This window comes from Prionailurus viverrinus, chromosome D3 (assembly GCF_022837055.1).
Source record: "Prionailurus viverrinus isolate Anna chromosome D3, UM_Priviv_1.0, whole genome shotgun sequence".
In the NCBI taxonomy this organism is placed as follows: Eukaryota; Metazoa; Chordata; class Mammalia; order Carnivora; family Felidae; genus Prionailurus; species Prionailurus viverrinus.
The window spans coordinates 33637977-33660443 of record NC_062572.1 but is presented as its reverse complement, the minus strand read 5'-3'; the positions used below and the strand labels follow the sequence as shown (position 1 = coordinate 33660443).

Here is a 22467-nt window from a genome sequence, read left to right as displayed (position 1 = left end):
TCCCCCCTGGCAGGATTTGGGAATAAGCTTTGTGGAGGTGGCAGGAGAAAGGTTGGATCGCAGGAGGCCGTCCTCCCCAGGTCCCTAGCTGGAGGGCTGCCTTAGTGAGGCGGACACTGCTCACGGAGTCCAGGTTGCCCCTCCTCTCCAGCACAGCTGATGGAAAGAGCTTGGATGTGTGGAAGCCGTTATACGAGTTCAAGGTAATGTCACTCGAATTCAAGGTAATGTCACTCGCCAGAGCAGGGCCTTTGCTATTTAGCTTACCTCACTGGCTGACGTCTTCCTGGCTGTCCTCCCTTCCCCTGCTCTCTCCTGGTTTGTTTTGGTCAGAAGCAATTCTTCATTTTGGGGATCTGTGGGATGCCTACCGTGCTTGGCATAATTTAACTGGAAAGCCACTCACTTCTGGCTCGCATTTAGCCTAGGCACTGATAGAAGAGCAAGTCTTCCCTGTTTTTAAGAAAAACCCCGATTTGAGAAATGTTGGCATTAGCTCAGCTCAGTTCAGGGGAGGGCGGGGAAGGGGGTATGCAGTGCCCAGAGCCGCATGCCTCGTGTCCTCACTGCAGGCCCTCTTGGGAGGAGACAGAACCTTACTTACCTTTGTGTGGCCAGTGTCTGGCCTAGGGCAGGCGCCCTAAATGTTTGCTGAAGAAAATAAATTATAGGAGGAAGGGACTACTTGGTGAGTCCAAAGCGACCTGAGACCTCTTATGAGAAAAGTCAGGGGAAACTCAGTGAGGCCAAATGATTTTATTTCACTTTACGTTAGTGACTGCTGTGTTGAATCACTCCCCCCCACCCACCCCTGCTCCAGCTGTGTTACCACTTCAGTGCATCCCAGCAGCTAGGAAGATGCCGGAACAGAAGACAGGAGAAGGGGAGCAGGTCATCCTGGGATTTGGGTGGGATGAGTCATTGAGAAGGCGGTGAGGCTGCCCCCTCGTCCTGCACTCAGGAGATGATAGCGTAGATGGTAGGTGCCCGTGTTGGTGCAGCCTGAGCCTGTGCGAGAATTTCAGGCAGAACACCTACCACCTTATTTCTGAGCTTGAAAAACTGCCTGCTTACGGTGAAAGGTTATTCACAAATGGTTACTGTGTCTCCTTTAAAGCCGCAGCGCTTTCCTTGTGCCATTTAAAATCCAGGTTGTGGCTGGCCGTCTGCAGTTCGAGAAGCAGGATTTCTTACACCGTGTTGAACTCTTTCTTTGTTGCTCCAGGGGTGGGCTGCTATTGAGTGGATAATTGAAAATTCTGAGCACGCTGTGAGCTAACGGGGTCTGCACCTGCACCTTGTGATGAACAGTGGTAACTATGGTATTCTTTAACCCAGTAGAGAACCTAGCATCTTGCTAACTGTGTGCATGGTGTGCAGTGGGGAGTGTTTACAGGTGCAGCTGCATGTGTCTCCAGCCCGGCGCTCCTTAGTGTCTTCTGTAACGGAAGCAGTCATTAGTTCATCCTCTTCCTAAATTATCTTGTTTCATGGCAGGATTTATTTCCCAGGAAGACTTGATCATTTGTTATCTGGTCTCAGATAGAGGCAGTTCAGATTTTCCCAAGCCATTCTCAGGACCTGCTTGCCTAAACATTTCCTGTCATTAGCGCATTATCAGAAGGAGGCTTTCACTAGTAGTTCCAGACGGTGTCAAAGGCTGATCAAATGGGAGAATTTTTTCATTTCGGGCAGGGTCTGAATATTTGTACATGTTCTTATAAAGAATGCTATGTGCCTTTGTGTCAGCGCTGCGGGCTCGGGGGGAATCCTGCTCCTCGCCTGCTGCCAGCCAGCACCCAGCCACGTGACTGCCGCTGGCTTTTTTCTTTTAGTGGCAGAAGCCATTTCTAGCATCTTCTTGAGCTTCACAAACATTCCTTGATTTCCTAGGCCACCAGTGACTGGACCGTCAGGAAGGGATTTGACACTTAATTGGTCGGCAGTCATCTTCATACTTCGTAGGAAAGTCAGGGTTTCCTGCTTCCCTCTGTTTAGGGAATCCTTATACTCCTGCCTTGAAACCCCTCACCCTATTGATTTTCCATACTGTGCTGCTCTGGGCCCCGCTTCCCACGGTTGGTCTGTCTGTGTGTCTGCAGCATGTGTGTGTCAGCAAATGGGGATTGTGTGGTTCAGCCTCCTTTAAAAGCTTCCTACTGGAGCCTAAGTTTGCCAGAGCCCTTCACCTTGAATCCAAGGTTGTGATCTGCCGCTGGGTCTCTCTTCTTCCATGGACGCACCACTAAGGTGGCCACGCATAGAGAGCCTGCCGGCCTGGTGAGCATAGTGTGTGTGGGCAGTGTGGTGTGTGTGATGTGTCACTCTGAGTTGTGGACTCTGTCACATTCTGTTTCCTCATAAACTAGAGCTAAATTGCCTCAATCTTTGATCAGATGCCTCACCCAAAAAATCAAAGAAGAAAGAACAAAAGAAAAAAAAGGAAGGAAGAAGGCAAGGAAGAAAAAAGGAAGAACTAAGCGAGCCTTGAATATGGTTCGACCAGTCTGGGAGAGGTGTGGAAACTTCTGTAATCTGCCACTTGCCTGGTCACAGCCTCCACCGGGCTCTTCGGCTGCGACATCTCAAGACAGGAGGCCTGTCTGTTGCAGAATGAGACCCACAGAAGAGAAGACCCCTATATCAGGAGAAGGGCAAGGGCTGCAAAGCTGTCACCCTGCCGCTGCCCACGGCCCCACTGCCCCTGGGCCAGTGTTGTCAGACTGCTCTTGTGCCTTGTCTGTTCTCCCCTAGGTAGCAGCTCCCGGCAGTTTTCTGCTGACTCTTGGGATCTTACTAAACCACTCTTTTCCTGGTGACTCCCCGTATCCCACCCGTACCCCTTGATCACCTGTCTGCACCGACAGCCTCTTCACACATATCTGGGCGCTGTCACTTCAGATGCCGCTGTGGTGCGTCCTTCTCACCATTAGTGCAGATCTGCCCACGCTGGAGTAGGGGCGTCCATCCCCACAGCTGCGTGTGTGGGGACAGTACCGTGAGTTCTCCTGTCTCACGGTTGGAATTGGTCAGGGGAGCCAAGCACTGTGTCCCATGCTGCAGCTGGCTTGTCCTGCGCTCTGGGACCAGAGGCCCCAGGGGCTGAAGGCCTGTGTTACTTGTCATTGTTCAGACCTGTCTGTGGGGATGCTCACACAGAGTGGCTGTGACGAAGTAGTAAAAGTGCTTATGAGCCTAAGCTGTCGTGTTAGCTTTAGGGTACTTCCAGGTGGGAATTTTAACTTTCCTGTTTTCAAAAGTCGAATGTAAAATCTTTCAGTATGCTTCAAATTCTAAAAACTTGAGAGAAGGCCTCCTCCGTAAACAATGAGTAGCACTGTGTTCTTCTGTTTTTTAGGTCGTGTTTTTTGTTTGATAACAGTACTTCTAATCCAAAAGGAAATGACATTCATTTATATTTGTATCAGAATGTTTTATGCATAAAGCTTATGGCAACACAGAATTAAAAGATTTACGGTAAAAACAAACCCCCCTCACCCCTTTGGAAAAGCGTTTTTCTGTCCTGCTGAGGGAACGCTCAACTCTTTTGGCAGCTTTTGGCTTTTGCTGCTAGATTTATAAATAAATAAACATACCCTGTTATTTCTTGATTTGCCAAATTTAGACGCTATCTAGGAATTATTTACCTCTTTGGTAGATTATTATTTTCTCTCTCTTATATCTTCCTTCTCTCTCCCTTTCCCCCAAAATAGCTATATCGTTTATGGTTGAAAGCACAGAGTTTCCGTAATTTCGAAAGTACAAATGCCTAACTGTTGTTTATTACTAAGCCATAATTGCATTTTCCTTCTTATGCAATTTCCCCCCACCTAGGGGATGATAATTCTTTTCATCTGTTTAATTTTATTTTTTAAAAGTCTCTGGCTGAGTTCTTCCATACTCTTACCCACTGTTAGCAGTACGTCATAACGTTATTTTCCACGGGTCCGTCTTTTTGGGCAGCACAACCATTCCCAGTTTCCATGGCGCCATCCATTCTGGAAGCCAGGCCTCACTCTCTGACCAAACAGCCACGTGGCTGTCATCCCCTTTTCTGGGCATTCCTGGGCATTTCCTTGGCCTTCTCTCCTGGAGCCCTTGTTTCCCTGCTTCCCTGCCTTCCTCTTTCTCTTTACTGTTACAAGATGGGGAAGGACATCTCTTTGTGGTTTCTAAGACTTGGTACATCTGAAAATGTCTTTTCTGTTCTCATACTTTGTTCACAGCATAGCTTGACATACAGTTCTTTAAAAAAATATTTTCATTCAGAATTTTGAAGGCATTTTTCTGTTTTTTTCCACTCAGATTATCAACTTCTGTATATGAATTATTTCTCTCTCTGGAAGCTTTTAGGGTCTTTTTATCCTTGATGTTCTGAAATTTCATGAGGTTAAGCCTTATTTCAAGTGATCTTTTAATATTATTATTATTATGTTTATTTTATTTTTGAGAGAGAGAGAGCACGAGTGGGAGAGGGGCAGAGAGAGAGGGAGACACAGGATCTGAAGGAGGCTCCGAATCTGAACTGTCAACACAGAGCCCGATGCAGGGCTCGAACTCATGAACTGTGAGATCATGACCTGAGCCAAAGTCGGACGCTTAACTGACTAAGCCACCCAGGTGCCCCATTTGAAGTGATCTTTTAAAATTCATTGTGCTGCACTGTGCATGTTAAATTCCTGGTTTTGATATTGTAATTATGCATGATGTTATTAGGGGGAAGAGGGTCAAGGGTACATGGGACATTCCTGTATTATCCTTGCAGCTTCCTGTGAATCTATAATAATTTCAAAATTAAAACTAAAAAAATATATAAATAGTAACATCATGGAAAATGGTAGAGGTGGGTGCTCCAAGAATCTGTCCCTCCACTGAAACAACCAATAAGCTGGCGAAAAATAACAGAATCAACTTTTGTAGAACTGTGGATTCTAATAGAATACTTCAACCAGGGGAGCATTTAATGAATCCTGATTAATCTACCCTGCAGATTTTGGACTTGCCAGCCTCCATAATTATGACCGCTAATTGCTTAAAATAAATCTCTGTCTATATTTACACATTCTATTGGTTCTGGTTCTCTGGAAACCCTAACTAATACATTATTAGAGCTAAATTGGTATTGATTCAAATTATATTTTTCTGAGTTTAAGATGTTAATTATAATCACCAGGGTAACTAATAAGAAAATAACTAAAAAATATCCAGAAAATAAAAGGGGAATGAAAATGGTACACTAGAAAAAAAAAACCCAACACAACAGACGAAGATGGAAATAATTCAGGAACAGAAAGTTTTGGAACTCAATAGAAAACAACTAACAGTGTAAAAAAAAAAAAACCCAAAAAACAACTAACAGTGTAAAAAGTTAGTGCTTCTTTAACAGTAATTACTTTAAAAGTAAATAGATTAAATTCACCAGTTAAAGGACAGAGATTGGCAGATTAGATGAAAAAACACGATCCTACTATATATGCCGTCTACAAGAGACTCACTTCAGATCCAAAGACACAAATGGGTTCAATGTGAAAGATGGAACAAGATATTCCACGTAAATAAGAACCAAGAGAGCTGGAATGGCCATGCTCGTATCAGACACAATCTACTTTTGGTCAAAAAAATGTTATAAGAGACAAATAAGGACATTATATATCAATGAGAGGGTCAATTCATCAAGAAGATAAACGTTATAGCCATTTACACGCCAAGCTACAGAGCCCCCAAATATATGAAGGAAACATTAGCTGAACTAAAAGGAGAAATAGTTCTACAATTATAGTTGGACACTTCAATAACCCCCTTTCAACAATGGGCAAGACACCTAGACAGAAGATCAATAAGGAAACGGAGGACTAGAACAACACTATAAACCAACTTGACTTAACATATCCATAGCACACTTCACTCAACAGCAGAGTACACATTTTTCTCAAGAACACATGGATTCTCCATGATAAACCATGTGTTAGGCCAAACACCAAGTCTCAATAAATTTAAGAAGACTGAAATCACAAAATATCTTTTGTGATCCCAATGAAGTGAAATTAGAAACCAACCATAGGGGCACCTGGGTGGCTCAGTTGGTTAAGCATCCGACTTAGGCTCAGGTCATGATCTCATGGTTTGTGAGTTTGAGCCCCGCATCAGCCTCTGTGCTGACAGCTCAGAGCCTGGAGCCTGCTTTGGATTCTGTGTCTTCCTCTCTCTCTGTTCCTCTCTCTCTCTCTCTCTCTCTCTCTCTCTCTCAAAAATAAATAAACATTAAAAAAACCAAAAAGAAATCAACAGTATAAGGTAAATGGAAAATTCAGAAATATGTTGAATTTTTAATGTATATTCTAACAACTAGCGAATCAAATAATAAATTACAAATGAAATTATAACATTTTGAGATGAATGGAAATGAAAATACAACATATGCTATGAGAGCAGTGATCAAAGCGAAATTCATAGCTGCAAACACCTATGTTTGAAAGATCTCAAATCATTAACGTGACTTGAAGGAACTAGAAAATGAAGGACAAACTAAACTCAGAATAGAAAACTAAACTAGAGAATAGAAAAATAGAATCATTGAAATCAAGAGTTGTTTAGTTGAAAAGATCAACAAAGTTGAGAAGACTTTAGTTAGACTGACCAAGAATAAAAAGGATTCAGAATAAAAATATCAGAAAAGAAAGTGAGGCATTACTACACATCTTACAGAAATAAAAGGATATAAGAGAATACTGTGAACAGTTGTATACCAACAAATTAGATCATCTATATGTGATGGAGAAACTACTAAAAACACACAAATTCCCAGAACTAATTTAAGAAGAAATAGAATCTCAACAAAGACATTGAATCAGTAATTAAATTTAAGAAGATTTAGAATTTAAGAAGAATTTAAGAACAATTTAAGAAGAAATAGAATCTCAACAGACAAAGACATTGAATCAGTAATTAAAAACCTTCCAACCAAAGCTTCTCAGGGGGCAGTATAGGAAGAAAGCCCTGAAGTTTGGTGTAACTGCAACCTAGGTAGATGGGCTAAAGGTAGGCATCTGGTCTGACTGCTGACACTGCCCAAGAAGAAGCCTGCATTGGCTCCAGACTGGTACATTCTAACAATGCAGGGATCAAACCCTGCCCAGTGAGCCCACAGCAGACAAAGAGAGTCATTACAGATGACTGATCTGAAGACAAATGCATCCCAGGCATAACAGTAAGACACACGTGGCCCACATAGGAGACTTCCCTGAACTGCCTGGTTCTGGTGAACAGGAAGCATTATACTTCAGGGCACTGTGGGACCTCTTCTTCATAAGGCCACTACTTTTTTTTTTTTTTTTTTTAAATTTTTTTTTTCAACGTTTATTTATTTTTGGGACAGAGAGAGACAGAGCATGAACGGGGGAGGGGCAGAGAGAGAGGGAGACACAGAATCGGAAACAGGCTCCAGGCTCTGAGCCATCAGCCCAGAGCCCGACGCGGGGCTCGAACTCACGGACCGCGAGATCGTGACCTGGCTGAAGTCGGACGCTTAACCGACTGCGCCACCCAGGCGCCCCTTAAGGCCACTACTTTCAAGATCAGGAGACGTGGCAGACTTTCCTAACCCATAGAAACAAACACAGAGAGTTAGACAAAATGAGAAGACAGGAATATGTCCCAAATGCAAGAACAGGACAAAATCACAGCACAAGAGCTAAATGAAATGGAGCAAAGCAATATTCCTGATAAAGAATTCAAAGTAATGGTCATAAAGATACCCACTGGACTTGAGAAAAAGAGTAGAGGATCTCAGTGAGACCTTCAACAAAGAGATTGAAAATATGAAGAAGAAAAAAAAAAAGAACCAGCCAGAGATAAGAACATAACTGAAATAACAAATACACTAGAGAGAAATGGTAGATTAGAGGAGGCAGAAGAATGAGTCAGTGATCTGAAGACAGGGTAATTGAAAGCAACCAAACTGAATAGCAAAAAGGAAAAAGGATAGTAAAAAATGAGAATAGGTTAAGGGAACTCAATGACATAACTGTAATAACATTCATAGAAGGATCCCAGAAGGAGGAGAGAGAGGGAGGGGAACAGAAAATTTATTTGAAGAAATAATATCTGAAAACTTCCCTAATCTGGGGAAGGAGACAGACATCCAGATCCAGGAGGTGCAGTGAGTCCCCCAACAAAGTCAACCCAAACCAAGGAGGTCCACACCAAAACACATAATAATTTAAATAGCAAAAAATAGTGATAGAGAATTTTTAAGAGCAGTAAGAAAACAGTTACATACAAAGGAAACCCCAGAAGGCTATCAGCTGATTTTTCAGCAGAAACTTTTCAGGCCAGAATAGTGGCATGATATATTCAAAGTATTGACAAGAAAAACCCTACAACCAAAAAGGTTATCATTCAGAATAGAATTAGTAATAAAGGGTTTCCCAGACAAAAGTTAAAAGTGTTCACCACTAAAGCAGACTTATAAGAAATGTTAAAGGGAATTCTTTGACTGCAAAAACAAAAGTCATAATCAGGAGTAAGAAAATTATGAAAGGAAAAAATTTCACACGTAAGTGCAAACATAAAATAAAAGTAGTAGATTAAACACTTATAAAACCAGTATGGAGTTTAAAGCACAAAAGCAGTAAAATCAAGAATATCTACAAAAATCAGTCAAGAGATTCACAAAATAAAAGGATATAAAATATGACATCATGTACATAAAATGGGGGTGGGGGAGTAAAAATCTAGTGCTTTTAGAACTTAAGCAACAATCAACTTAATAACATACACTACTGTACGTGTAAGATGTTATAGATGAGCCTAATGGTAAACATAAATTTGTATAATAGATGTACAAAAAAATAGAGAAAGGAATCCAAGGCATAACATTAAAGAAAGTCTTCACACCACAAGGGAAGAGAGCAAAAGAAGAAAGGAACAGAGAAGAACTACAAAAACAACTGTAAAACAAAATGGCAACAAGCAAAATTTAAGTGTAATGGTCTAATGCTCCAATCAAGACATAGTGTGAGTGAATGGATAAAAAAGCAAGACCCATATATATGCTGCCAATAAAAGACTTACTTCAGACTTAAAGACACCTGCAAATTGAAAGTGAAGGGACAGAAAGACATTTACTATGCAAATGGAAGTGAAAAGAAGGCTGGAGTAGCAATACTTACATTGGATAAAATAGACTTTAAGAGAAAGACTGTAATGACAAAGAAGAACATTACATAATGATAAAGGGAACAATCCAACAAGAGGATATAACAATTGTAAATATACATCCAACATAGGAGCACCTAAATACATAAGGCAACTATTAACAGACATAGAGGAAGAAATTGACAGTTATATAGTCATACTAAGGGACTTTGACACCCCACTTACATCAATGGATATATCACCTAGAGAGAAGAAAATCAACTAGGAAAGAGTGGCTTTAAATGACACATTAGATAAGATGGAGGTAACAGATGTATTCAGAACATTCCATCTGAAAACAGCAGAATACACATTCTTTTCAAGTATACATGGAATATTCTCCAGAATAGATGACCTGTTAGGCCACAAAATGAATCTCAATAAATTTAAAAATTCAATAAATTAAAAAATATCATGCATCTTTTCCAGCCATAATGGTATGAAACTAGAAATCAATCACAAAAAATTTGAAAGAACACAAATACATGAAGAATAAATAACATTCTACTAAACAATGAATGGGTCAACCAAGAAATCAAAGAGAAAATTTAAAAAATACATGGAGACCAATGAAAATGAAAACATGAAGACAAAAAAATGAAAACAATGAAGATTTTGTGGTCCAAAATCTTAGGGACGCAGCAAAGCTGTTCTAAGAAGGAATTGTATAGCAATACAGGTCTACCTCAAGAAACAAGAAAAAGCTCAAATAAACAACCTAACCTTACAGCTAAAGGAGTGAGAAAAAGAACAAAGCCCAAATTCAGTAGAAGGAAGGAAATAATAAAGATTAAAGCAGAAATAAATGAAGCAGAGACTAAAAATACAATAGAACAGATCAATGAAACCAGGAGTTGGTTCTTTGGAAAGATAAGTAAAACTGATAAACCTTTAGCCAGACTTATCAAGAAAAAATAAATAAAATCATGAATGAAGGAAAAAAAACAAAGCAAAACAAAACCAAAAATAATCTACCAACAGAGAAAAGACCAGGGCCAGATGGTTTTACTGGTGAATTCTACCAAACATTAAAGAATTAATGCAAATCCTTTGCAAACCCTTCCAAAAAAAGAGGAGAGAATACTTTCTAACTCATTCTGTGAGACCCAATATTACTTTGATACCAAAGTTAGATAAAGACCCCCAGAGAATAAATCTAGACTAATATCCTTTATAAATATTGATGCAAAAATCTTCAACAAAAGATTTATATTATAAATATTGATGCAAAAATCAAGCTGGATCTAACAGCATATTAAAAGGATACACACCATGACTAACTGGGATGATCTCAGAAGCAGGAGGGTGGTTCAAATACAAAAATCAATGTTCTATTGATTAATATTAACAATATTAATCTCATTAATTTTGTTAATCTCATTAATCTCTATTAATCTCATTAATAGAACAAATGGAAAAAGCCCCACATGATTATCTCAGTTGATGCAGAAAAAGCATTTGAAAAAACACCCCTTCATGATGAAAACACTATTCTGGGAATAGAAATAATAATTCTAGAAATAGTTTAGGTATAGGAATAGAAAAGAACTTCCTCTCCATGATAAAGGGCATTTATGAAAAACCCACAGCCAACATCCTATTCAATGATGAAAGACTGCAATCTCCCCCTAAGATCAAGAACACGACAAAGATGTCCACTGTTGTCACTGATGTTGAACATTGTACTAGAAGTTCTAGCCAGAGCAGTTAGATAAGAAAAAGAAGTATTAGGCATCCAAACTAGAAAGGAAGAAATAAAACTATCCATAGTCATAGATGGCAGATCCTATATGTAGAAAACCTTAAGCCACCAGAAAGCTAATAAAGGGTATTTAGCTAAATTACAAGGTACAAGAACAACACATAAAAATCAATTGTGTTTCTTTACAATAGCAATGAGCAACCTCATAAGAAAATTAAGGAAACTATGGAATTTACAGTGGCATCCAAAAGAATAAAATACATGGGAATAAAACAAGGTGAAGGACTGTACATGAAAATTACAAAACATTGCAGAAAGAAATGAAAAAAAAACCCGTAAATTAATGGAAAGACATCCCTTGTTCGTGGATGGGAAGACTAATAATTGTTAAGATGGTAGTACTACCCAAAACATTCTGAAAAATCAAGACAGTTCTTATATAAAAATTTCTATAGCTTTTTTTTTTCAGAAATGGAAAAGCCCATCCTCAGATTCATACGAAATTGCGAGGGATCCTGCATAGCCAAAACAATATTGAAATAGAACAAATTTGGAGGACTCACGCTTCCCAATTTCAAAACTTCTTTTTTGTTTTGTTTTGTTTATTTTTGAGAGTGTGCACGCACGAGAGAGAGAGAGAGAGAGAGAGAGAGAGAGAGAGAGAGAGCATGAGCAGGGAAGGGGCATAGGGAGACAGAGACACAGAATCTGAATGAAGCAGGCTCCAGGCACTGAGCTGTTAGCACAGAGCCTGACATGGGGCTTGAGCCCATGAACTGCGAGATCATGACCAGAGCTTAAGTCAGATGCTTAACTGACTGAGCTACCCAGGTGCCCCACCAATTTCAAAACTTTTTACAAAGCTACAGTAATGAAAGCAATTTGGGACCAGCATAAAGATAGACAAATAGGTCGGTGGAATTAAATTGAGAGTCTAGAAGTAAACCCATGTATCTATGGCCAATTGATATTCAACAAGGGTGCCAAAACAATTCAATGAGGAAAGAATAGTCTCTTCAACAAATGGTTCTGGGATAACTGGATATCTACATATAAGAGAATGAAGTTGGACCATTACTTCACACCATATCCGAAGACTAACTCAAAATGGATCAAAAACCTACAAATAAGAATAAAAACTATGGTGCCTGGGTGGCTCAGTAGGTGAAACATCCTATTCTTGATTTTGGCTCAGGTCATGATCTCATGGTTCATGAGATGGAGTCCTGTGTCCAGCTCTGTGCTGACAGCACTGAGCCTGCTTGAGATTCTCTCTCTCTGCCACCCCCCCCAAATAAATAAACGAACTTAAAAAAAAAAAGAACAAAAACTATACAACTCTTAGAAGAAAACATAAGGGTATATATTCATGGTCTTGGATTTGGCAATGGATTCTTAGATATGACTACAAAAGCAGGAACAACAAAAGAAAAAGTAGATAAATTTGGCTTCATCAAAATTAAAGTTTTGTGCATCAAAAGACACTATCAAGAGGGGCGCCTGGGTGGCTCAGTCGGTTAAGCGACCGACTTCGGCTCAGGTCGTGATCTCGCGGTCCGTGAGTTCGAGCCCTGCGTCGGGCTCTGTGCTGACAGCTCAGAGCCTGGAGCCCGTTTCAGATTCTGTGTCTCCCTCTCTCTGACCCTCCCCCATTCATGCTCTGTCTCTCTCTGTCTCAAAAATAAATAAACATTAAAAAAAAAAGAAAAGACACTATCAAGAAAGTGGAAAGACAAGCTACATAATGGAAGAAAAAATTGCAAATCACATATCCAAAAAGGATCTGTTATCTAGAATGTATAAAAAACTCTTTACAACTCAACAACAAAAAGACAACTCAATTTAAAAATGGGCAAATAATATGAATAGACATTTCTCCTAAGAAGATATACAAATGGCCAATGAGCACAAGAAAAAATGTTCAACATCATTATTCATTAGGGAAATGCAAATCAAACCCACAGAAACCACTCACAACCACTAGGATGGCTGTAATAAACTAAATGGAAAATAAGCATTAGCAAAGATGTGGAGAAATTGGAAGCTTTGTTCATAGTGTTGCAAATGTAAAATGGTACAGCCACTCCACCCTTAGTTGTATACCCCAAAGTACTGAAAACAAGTACACGAATATTTATACATGAATGTTCACAGTAGCGCTACTCACAATAGTCAAAAAGTAGAAACTCAAATGTCCTTCAACCGATAAATGGTTACATAAAAGGTGGTCCATACATATGCTGGAATATTATTCAGCTATAAAAAGGAATGAAGTACTGATCCACACTACAATACGGATGAATCTCTAGAACATTATGCTAAATAAAAGAAGTCAAATGCAAAAGGCCACATACTATATGATTCCATTTGTATGCAATATCTATCATGGATAATCCATACAGACTGAAAGTAGATTGGTTGTTGCCAAGGGGAGAGGGGAGGTATAAATGGGGAAGAATCTGCTTTATGCATTTGAGATTTCCTTTTGGGGTGATGAAAATGCTTTGGAACTAGACAGAGGTGGTGGTTGCACAACAGTGTGAATGTACTAAATACCACTGAATTGTATACTTGAAAATGGTTAACTTATGTGAATTTCATTTCAGTAAAAAAGAGGAAAATATATAGCTGTAAACACATACCTACAAGTACACATGCATACATAAAGCTTTTGTATGTCAGCAAGACATCAAAAACAAAGAAACAAACAATTCATTGTGTTGGGAACTTGGTGGTCCCTTTGGTTCTGGTAATGATTTCTTTGACGATTTCCCCACCATTCTCTCTTCTTTTCTGGAAGTCCTCTTGGTCATATTGGATTGATCTCATAATTTTGTTCTGTTTTCTCTCATCTTTGTTCTACCTTTTGGGAGGTTTCCTGGACTTTATCTTCCAAGAATTTCATGAGTTTTTATTTTGGCAAATTGTAGTTTTAATTTCTCTTTCCTTTTTCTTATGGGATCCTGTTCTTGCTTCATAGATGTAGTGTCCTCCCTCCTCTCTCTGCAGGTAAACACTAAGTGAAGCTTTCTTCTGCATCTGGGTGTCTCCTCTGTGCCCCTTTGCATGGAAGGCTTCCTCGGGTGTCTTTCATGCTGACGTACCTGACACAAGCTGAAGTGGGGGTGAGGAGTGAGGCTTGCTGGCTGTTGGGCTCACTGCAGGTCATCGAGGGTGTCCTGTGGCCTTTTCCACCGCCCCCCCCCCATTCCCTTCTCTCTGAAGTGGTTCAGTTTCTCCCAACAAGACTCCTCAACCTTTATTTTTTGGGGTGGAACCCAGGGGTCTAAGAGTCAGGCTGTTAAATGGTTTTCAGCCTGTCCCTTGCTGTCCCCTGTGTGTCCCCTCTCTCTGGAAAACCCTTGGGCTCTGAATGGCTTGTGTTGGACCCCCTCTACCGCATCACAGCCCATGCCTCTGCCTTCCAACTTCTTATGGGCAGTGAGGGTGCTGACTCCGTGGGTTCTGAAGTTTTGTTTCAGTTTTATTCCTGATAGTTTAATGGACATTTCAGCAGACAAAGGGCCAAAGGTTTTTTTTCCCCACCATCTTGAAATCAGAGTTTTGCTCGCTTTTATAAAAAGTATTCCCTCAAAAAACACATAAAAGCAATCCATGTTTATAGTTAAAACACACACACACACACACACACACACACACACACGAGTCTCTGTTGAAGAGTGAAAGCCTCCCCTTTAGAGGAAGAGTTCCTGGGCTCTGCCAGTTAACTCCTGATTTTTACAAAGGTTTCCAGAAATGTTTTAAGCAAATGCCAAGGATATATGGGTTTGTTTTCCTTTTCTTTTATTAAACACAGATGGAACCATACTGTGTATACTGTTTTGTGCCTTTTTTCTATTTTTAAGCAACATTGTCTTAAAAAGTTCCCTCTTGAAGTTTAGCTGTATAGCACTGACGTCTTAATTCCTCAAGGATTTTCAGGTTCCTTGCAGATAAACCCTGGATTTGCAAAGGCAGTGGGTGCAGGGCAGAACATCTGTCACTCTGCTGCAAAACTGCACTCTGTCCCATGTATCAGCCTAGACACTGAACCCTTTCTCTAGTGACAGCCTCTTGTTCCACTTGTAGGTAACTCTGTTCCACCTAGTGTAACTGTATAACCTTGTAGAGGTAATGGTGTAAAAACTGTCATGTATAGAGTCCTTTTAAAAGGGAACATGGAAATTTGTGAGTTGGGAAACCACATTTGGAAGCAGGGATGAGTATCAGAAAATGTAGATTATCTTGATTCCTCTACAATGTGCAGGGATGCCCAGCGTAGTTTCAGAGGAAGATGGCATTTTTAGGGCAAGTGCATGTAAACAGTTACCCAGCCACTTCAAATTTTTGGTGGATTGAAGTGTGATAAAAATAAGCATATTCATGTGTTGGTTTTTTTTTATTCTCCTAGGCTTTCTATTATAAATAAAAAAATTTTAAGAGAGTCATTAAGAAAGTGGTAGTGATTATTTTCAAAATTTGTTTAGTATAAAATAGTTTGGTTTTGTAACTTTCGTTTTGGTCTGGGAATGGATTCAATATTGATCTGTGCAATGCTTTCTATTTGGAATTCATTATAAGCACAAAAGCAAATTCTGTATGATAAAATATCATGGAAGCTGGGTGGCAAAGCCAGGTGAAATTAAACCTTGATTTTTAGTTTGAGAACATGTTCTCAACTTTAATTACAGAGTATTGCATCACAATGAATACCTGTGATCACTGCTGTTGCACTGATGTTCAGTAGGTACCCCCAGCACCTGGAGGGGCCTCATTTCCTGAGATGCCCTCTGGCAGAAGTATGAGAAGATAAGCATGATGGGACCTGAACAGCCACCGTCTTCATCTCACCAGTTTAGAGGTGGGCACATCCCTGGGCGGGGGGGGGGGAGGGTTCCTCAGTGCTGTTCTCTCGGCAGGGTCGCGAGGCCTTGGAGTGGGTGATTGGCCGACTTAACACGGAACTGGAGGGCCTGGCAGCCCCCGCCTGCGCCAGAGCGTGAAGCACCAGCGGAGCCCAGGACCCGGAGACGCAGGTGCAGCAGCAGGTGGCAGACGTTCACCCCCACCCCCTCAACTCCCCGCTCCGCCCCCGGCAGTGGGGCTGCGAATTCGCTCCACACTTGGTCTGTTGGAGCGAGCCTGTGTGATCAGTGCATGGCTACTCTGGAAAGAGCGTGAATTTACCAGATCTTGGTCTACGGCTTACGTTTACCTTCTTTCTTTATTTTTTTAAGTAGGCTCCATGCCTCCCCCCCCCCCCCCCCCCCACCAGGGTGGGACTTGAACTCCCGCGCGCTGAGATCAAGGGTTGCATGTTCTACTGACTGAGCCAGCCAGGTGCCCCTAGCTTATCTTTACTTTTATCTTTATTATTATTATTTGATGGAAAGTTTTGTTTACTAAACACGTTAGATTTCTGATATCCCTTCCCCAGAAGCCAAGGTATCAGAGTGTAAAAGGGAATGGCTTTCTCCCATCATTTTCAAATAGAAGTTTCTGTGGGTTTTTGTCCTGAGTCGGTTGTAATCACAGACCATGGATATTCCAGGTCTGGCTGTGGCTCTCGGATCCAGCGTCAGTGCTCCAGGCGGTGGAACACCGTCCTTTCAACGCACGCTGTGTGTGGGGCCTCCGTGCCTGCCCCCGCTCAAGTTTGGGGCCATTCCACAAATATGATAGCTGTTCTGCACGCACACTTAATTTACTGACTGATCTTGAAGATCAGTCTGTCTTGAAGACAGACCCTAGATTTAATTTAGGAGATGGGTTTTTAATTATATGCATACAGCGAATAACAAAGCATCCCCATTTCATTTTAGTTTCTGAACAAGAAATAGGGTACTTTTTTCGTTTTAACCAAACCAATCAGTTTAGGTTTTTTTTAGAAGAGAAATGAGTTATCAGGAGAAACTATTTTGGTAATGTCCTATTACTTGCCTAATGCTTTATTTTATTGCCCAAAGCAAGAAATAAATCCAGAATCCTGCCGCCTTTCCTTAGTTTGCAGTGTCACCTCCCTGTTAGTGTGGCCTTTTGAGTTTGGTAGGAATAAAAGTTGAATACACCAGTTACTGTGTCAACTCTTCACCTAAACTAGAAGGCACTACAGCTAAACAAGAAGCTTCCTGTTGGAAGCTGGGCTTCCCAGAGCTCTTTAAGCGCTCTAGGCGATCCTGTGGTCTGTGTATTGGTACCTGTCTTCTGGTTAGGTAGCTACTTCCATACAAGCTTTCTAGAAGCAGAGCCAGGAGCTCTCTGGAAATAGGTTTCCCTTTTTGTGGGAAAATTGGTGGTACTCAATATTCTTTGAAGAGTGTTCCACCTATGTGGCATTAGAACCAACTATTAAAACTGTATCTGATTTGCACCAGTGGCTTTTTGGCTTCTAAAGAGTAGATGACTATTTGCCTCCAGCATTTTTGTCCTCACATTAAGGGTTAGGCATGCTTTGATATAGGAGTTAATTGCTGGGTGTCTCTGTTAGGAGCTTCATTTCCCTCACCCCCTGAATAGTCTTCCCTAGCAGATCTCTCCTTATGGTTGAGCCTTAGTGAATGCCCAATATATTCAGAACAGGTGTTCATAGGTTCTGTTACAACTTCAGTATCCAAAGAGGAAGTAGGGTTATTTATTTGGGTGACTTTGGTGGCTGAGGAGATTACCCTTTGTGAGGCAGCTGTTGGATTATAGGGTATGTAGGAGTAAATCTGGGCAGCGTGTGACTGCTTCATACCACTTCAGTTTCCTCCTCATAAAACGCAGACACTGAACCCAGCTCCAGGATCAAACCAGGGAGCAGATGTGAAGCGCCTCAGTGCAGCCTTGTGGCACCTTGGTCCACGGTGCTGGTACCACTGGCGCTGGCCCGCCATTGGGCCAAAGAGTCCCCTGGGGGGGGCGCCACTGGGCAAGGCTAGAATTGGGAACACTGGGCTTCGCTGATGGAACATTTTTTGAGGCGAGGGCATATTTTAACTTTTATCTTCACTCGTCCATGAGGCAATTGGTAAGACATTAATGAGTACAACTAAGGACTGATTTAGATTTCTGTCCTTCACTGCTCATCATGTTCTAGGCTTCTCTTCACCTATTATAGGACAGTCTGCTTAGGTCAGCGTTGGCAGACTATAGTCTATGAGCTAAGCATGGTTTTTGCATTTTTAAAGAGTTGCAAATAACCCCCCCCCCCCCCCCCCCCATAGAAGAGTATGCAGCAGAGACCATATGAAGCCCACCAGACCTAAGACTTACTATCTGGCCCTTAAAGCCAACCCCTTTCTTAGAGATTCCACTGCATCTCTTAATCAACATAAATCAAACTAAATTTGTTCCCTTTCACCAAACTTTCTGCTCCCTCATTTCTAAGTAGTGCTGCTTCCATTTGCCAAGTACAAAACCTGAGTTATTTAAGACTTATTTCTCTGGCCCTTTCTGTAGCCATATGCAAACCAAACATTCCTTTAAAAGGTCTCAGATCAATTCTGTGTCTTCTCATTTCCCTGTCGAAGTCTGCTTTAGGTCTTATGCGGTGTGGCCAGCTTCCAAGACAGCCCCCAAGGAGGCTGCCTCCTAGTGGCCATGTCTATGGGTGGTCTCTTCCCACACTGAGTAGTGTGTGACCAGTGGGATACTGCAGAATACTCCACAATGCTCTGTGACTTCCCAGGCCAGGTCATAAGAGACGCTGTGACTTGTACCTTGCTTGTTCGTGCATCACCTGCTCTGGGGCAAGCCAGCTGCCATGTCATGAGATGCTGGAGGAGCCCAACAGGGAGGTCCATGTGGTTAGGAGCTGTGAGAGGGAGCCATCTTGGAAGCAGATCTTCTAGCCCCAGGGAAGCCTTGAGCTAACTACAGGCCTAGCTGATGTCTTGACTGCAACCTCTGAGATGCCCGGCCAGAATCACCCAGCTAAAGCTGCTCCGGATTTTCTGACCACGGAAACTTGTGAGATAATAAATGTTTTCTGTTTCAAGCTACAGTGTCTTGGGGTTAATTTGTTATGTAGCAACAGGAAGCTAATCTTCACTTCATAATAAATTTGTACAATCACTTTCTAACTCATCCCCCTTTCCTTCAGTTTCACTTCTTGTCAGATTATTCCAAAATAATCTCATCATAATTTTCCTTCACTTAAAGGGCTACAGAGGTGTCTCATTCCTTTTTGGAAAAAGTCCAACCCAAGGCCTAGGCATTGGCCCAGATGACTCTGATGCAGGTGGGCATCAGGTTGCACTGTGGGCAATATTAGATCCTCTCTCCCCCCTGAACCCACTTTAAAATCAGATTCCAGGACTCCTGGGTGTTTGTCAGTTGGTTAAGCGTCTGACTTTAGCTCAGGTCACGATCTCACAATCTGTGAGTTTGAGCCCCACGTTGGGCTCTGTGCTGACATCTCAGAGCCTGGAGCCTGCTTCAGATTCTGTGTGTGTCTCTCTCTCTGCCCCCTCCTCCACTCACCCTTTGTGTCTCTCAAAAATAAACATAAAAAAATTTTAAGATAAAATCAGCTTCCATGAATGTGTCCTTGACTAATACCAGCTTACAGCTTACTATATATTCCTAGACATTTATGCTGCCTTGGATCACTTCTTTAAACTGTTCACATATTTGACCAGTTTACAGTTCCTCAGGAGCCAAGATCAGATGTTCTGCTTTGCACACACAGTTCCGGCATTCATAAGTGCTTTGGTGATGTGAGGACTGAAGTTAGAATCCTAGCAGCTAATAAGAAATGCTGGAAATGTAGCAGGGCTATAAGCACAGCTTAGGAGTTAGACCTCAGGCTGGATGCTGGGCTAGTGGTTTGACCTCAGGCATATGACAACCTTGTTATTCCTGTTTCTCATCTGTGAGAGAAGGTATTTATGGTACCTACTTCACAGTTGAGTATTCAGGGAGATAATGTGGCTGAGGGTGTTTAGCACAGTATCTGATATAGGGTATGTGCTGAATAACTGGTAGCTACTGAAAATCAGCAAAATGTTTTTTAAATTATGTGTTAATAGTAACATAGCACAGAATATCTAATATCATAATGCTTATCTTCATAGCTTTCCTTATTCTCTTTTATTGACCAAATTGTTTTAATACGAGAAATTTGAAATACAGTTGACCCTTGAACAATGCAGGAGTTAGAGTCACTAACGCCCCCCCAGTCAAAAATCCCCATATAACTTTTGACTCCCCCCAAACTTAACTACTAATCGTCTACTATTGATCAACAGTCAATTAACACATATTAAACATATATATATATATATTCTATACTGTATTCTCACAATATAGTAAGCTAAAGAAAATATTAAAATCAAGAGAAAATACACTTACAGTACTTTACTGTATTTATGAAGAAGAAAAAAAAAATCCACGTTAAGAGGCCCCACACAGTTCAAACCCATATTGTTCAAGGGGCAACTATAGTTTAATATTTTTAAAATTTCAGTCCAGTTGGCACATACACTTTTATCAAAATGTAATGATACTAGTAAGAGTTAACTCCCATAATGTAAAAGAGGCAAGTGGTAAAAAAGTTAATGAGTACAAACTCAGTACTGATAAATATACCCCTTGCATTTAAGTAGTAGCTTCAATTATAGGTCTCTAGGGTCTCTATACATCTGTACATCCACCTGTTAGTGGGAAAAAGCTGGGTCAGGGAGGCAGGGCTGTGCATGGTGGCTCCACCCAGGAGCTCTAGAAGAGAGCCCAGAGAGGAATGTGTAGTGAGTGCCATGTAGGAGTCAGGTAGAAAACCCAGATTGGCAAGTAGGGTTTCTGGAGCTCCAAGTCAACCATGTCAATGGTGTGAGCTACCGCCTCAAGCTTCTCTATTCTAATTAGTTACTTTAGGGCTGCAGTGATTTGTTGACTTTGAGGAAAGACAAAGGGGCTGTACGTGGCAGTTGTCTGTTAAAGAGCACAGATTAGAACTGCATCGATTGTTTTGAAGACATGTTGATGGTTCCACCTTTGTATTTCTTTTTCTCATTTCCATACTGAACCTGCTAATTCATTAGTTAATCCACTCCGCAAATATTTATTCAGCATCTGTTACATGCCAGGCATTTTTCCAGAAACTGGGGATATGGCAGTGAAGAAATCTGACAGAGATCCTTGTCTTCATGGAACAGTTTAGTAGGGTGTTAGGTGCTAAGTGCAATGGAGAAAAAATGCAGAAGAGAGGAGGGAGAAGTAGGAACTGTAGCAGGGAGACAGGAAAATTAAGAGGCTATTTAAGGCAGCCACTTGGGAGAGCAGGCACATTCTGTAGAGCCACACAAGACAGAACCAAGGAGTAAACAATGGGACTAAATTACATGGCTGAACTTCCCAACTATTAGAGCTGTTCAAAGATAGAACTTTACAGAAATAAGTGTCTCCCTGATCCTGAACATGTTTAAACAGAGCCAAGAGTTTGCCATTGGCTGGAGTGAGTGAGGATCGAATGCCTTCTTGGATCACTTTGAACTCTGAAAGTCGCTAGTAGAGTTCAAATTTGGTGGAGAAGAGAGCCAGGCAGGGATGGGGTATACAGCACTGAGAGGGCCAAAGAGACACGGTTCTTGGCTGGGGATCCCATTACTACACTGGGAAGTATATATATTGGGGGACTCCCTGTAGTTGTGGTAACTGGCTCTTTGATCAAGCTGGATAACAAGAGTGTACTGCCTCTTAAAGCAATGAAGATACTCTGTTATATGTAGTTAGTTGCCCATAGCTGCCTGGTTCTCTTTACATCTCTGACAGGAAAACACACCACATTGTGGGAACAAAGACTTGCCAGGTCTGACAAGGTCTTCCTGTTGCATAGGGTTGGGAGATGAACCTTCAGTAACCAGGTGTTGTTAGATATAAAACGCTGTTTTTGTGTGTGTGGTTTAAATATATATCAACTTGTCTTTCCGGAATTTTTCTTCTACATTTTGGGAGATCTACTGAGGAATTTTTTTAGATTCAGTTACAACTGACACACACAAGGACTCAGATTCTTTATAGTAATTGGTAAAGTTGACTTTTTTTTGTCTTTGCCTCCCCAAGTTTCAAATAAATGCAGCATACTTTGTGCTTTTTCTTGCATTTGTGTACTATACATCATCAGGTTTGTCATAACACAGAAATATTGCTTGGAAAGTATCATCATTTCAGCCTTCACTTTAGTGAAAGGGCTGGCTTGGATGCACAAAGGCTTTTTTCTCAATTTCTGGTTACGGTTGGCTCAGGCCCTCCGCTGTTTACTGGTTGGTACCTATGTGGTACTGGTTGTTTGATCCAGTGTGTTGAATGCCTCTCCTGGATAAAACTGACCTTAGAGATCACCTCATCCAACACCCTTGCTTTAAATTGTAAGAAAATAAAATCCAGAAATGTTAAGGAACTTTCGCCATGTCAGATGGCTGTTCTGCTGTCAGGCCGGAGCACAGTGAAGTTAGAGCCATTTCAAATACTTGAAACCAGGTACCGCTGAAAGAACCTGCTTTGCTGACTACAGACTAGTTTTTTTCCATTATCGGGACGAAAGCTCATCCTGAAAAATCCTTTTCCCTAGCAAATCCCATTTTGGAACA

General features: G+C 41.2%; 1 protein-coding gene across 15 annotated transcripts in view; it reads left to right on the top strand.

The window, feature by feature from the left end:
- PRELID3A (PRELI domain containing 3A) overlaps nt 1–18866 on the top strand; it is a 32401-nt gene extending 13535 nt beyond the window's left edge. For 4 of the 15 annotated variants that reach the window (XM_047828416.1, XM_047828414.1, XM_047828415.1 and 1 more), the window contains one exon: nt 81–4533. In XM_047828416.1, coding sequence (XP_047684372.1) covers nt 81–428 — 348 coding nt within the window. In that variant the 3' untranslated portion in view covers nt 429–4533. Of the gene's footprint in view, nt 1–13; nt 4534–15588 lie in introns of those variants that run through there. The other 11 variants (XM_047828418.1, XR_007145923.1, XR_007145922.1 and 8 more) reach the window with 11 other exon arrangements.
- Nucleotides 18867–22467: the final 3601 nt, after the last annotated feature.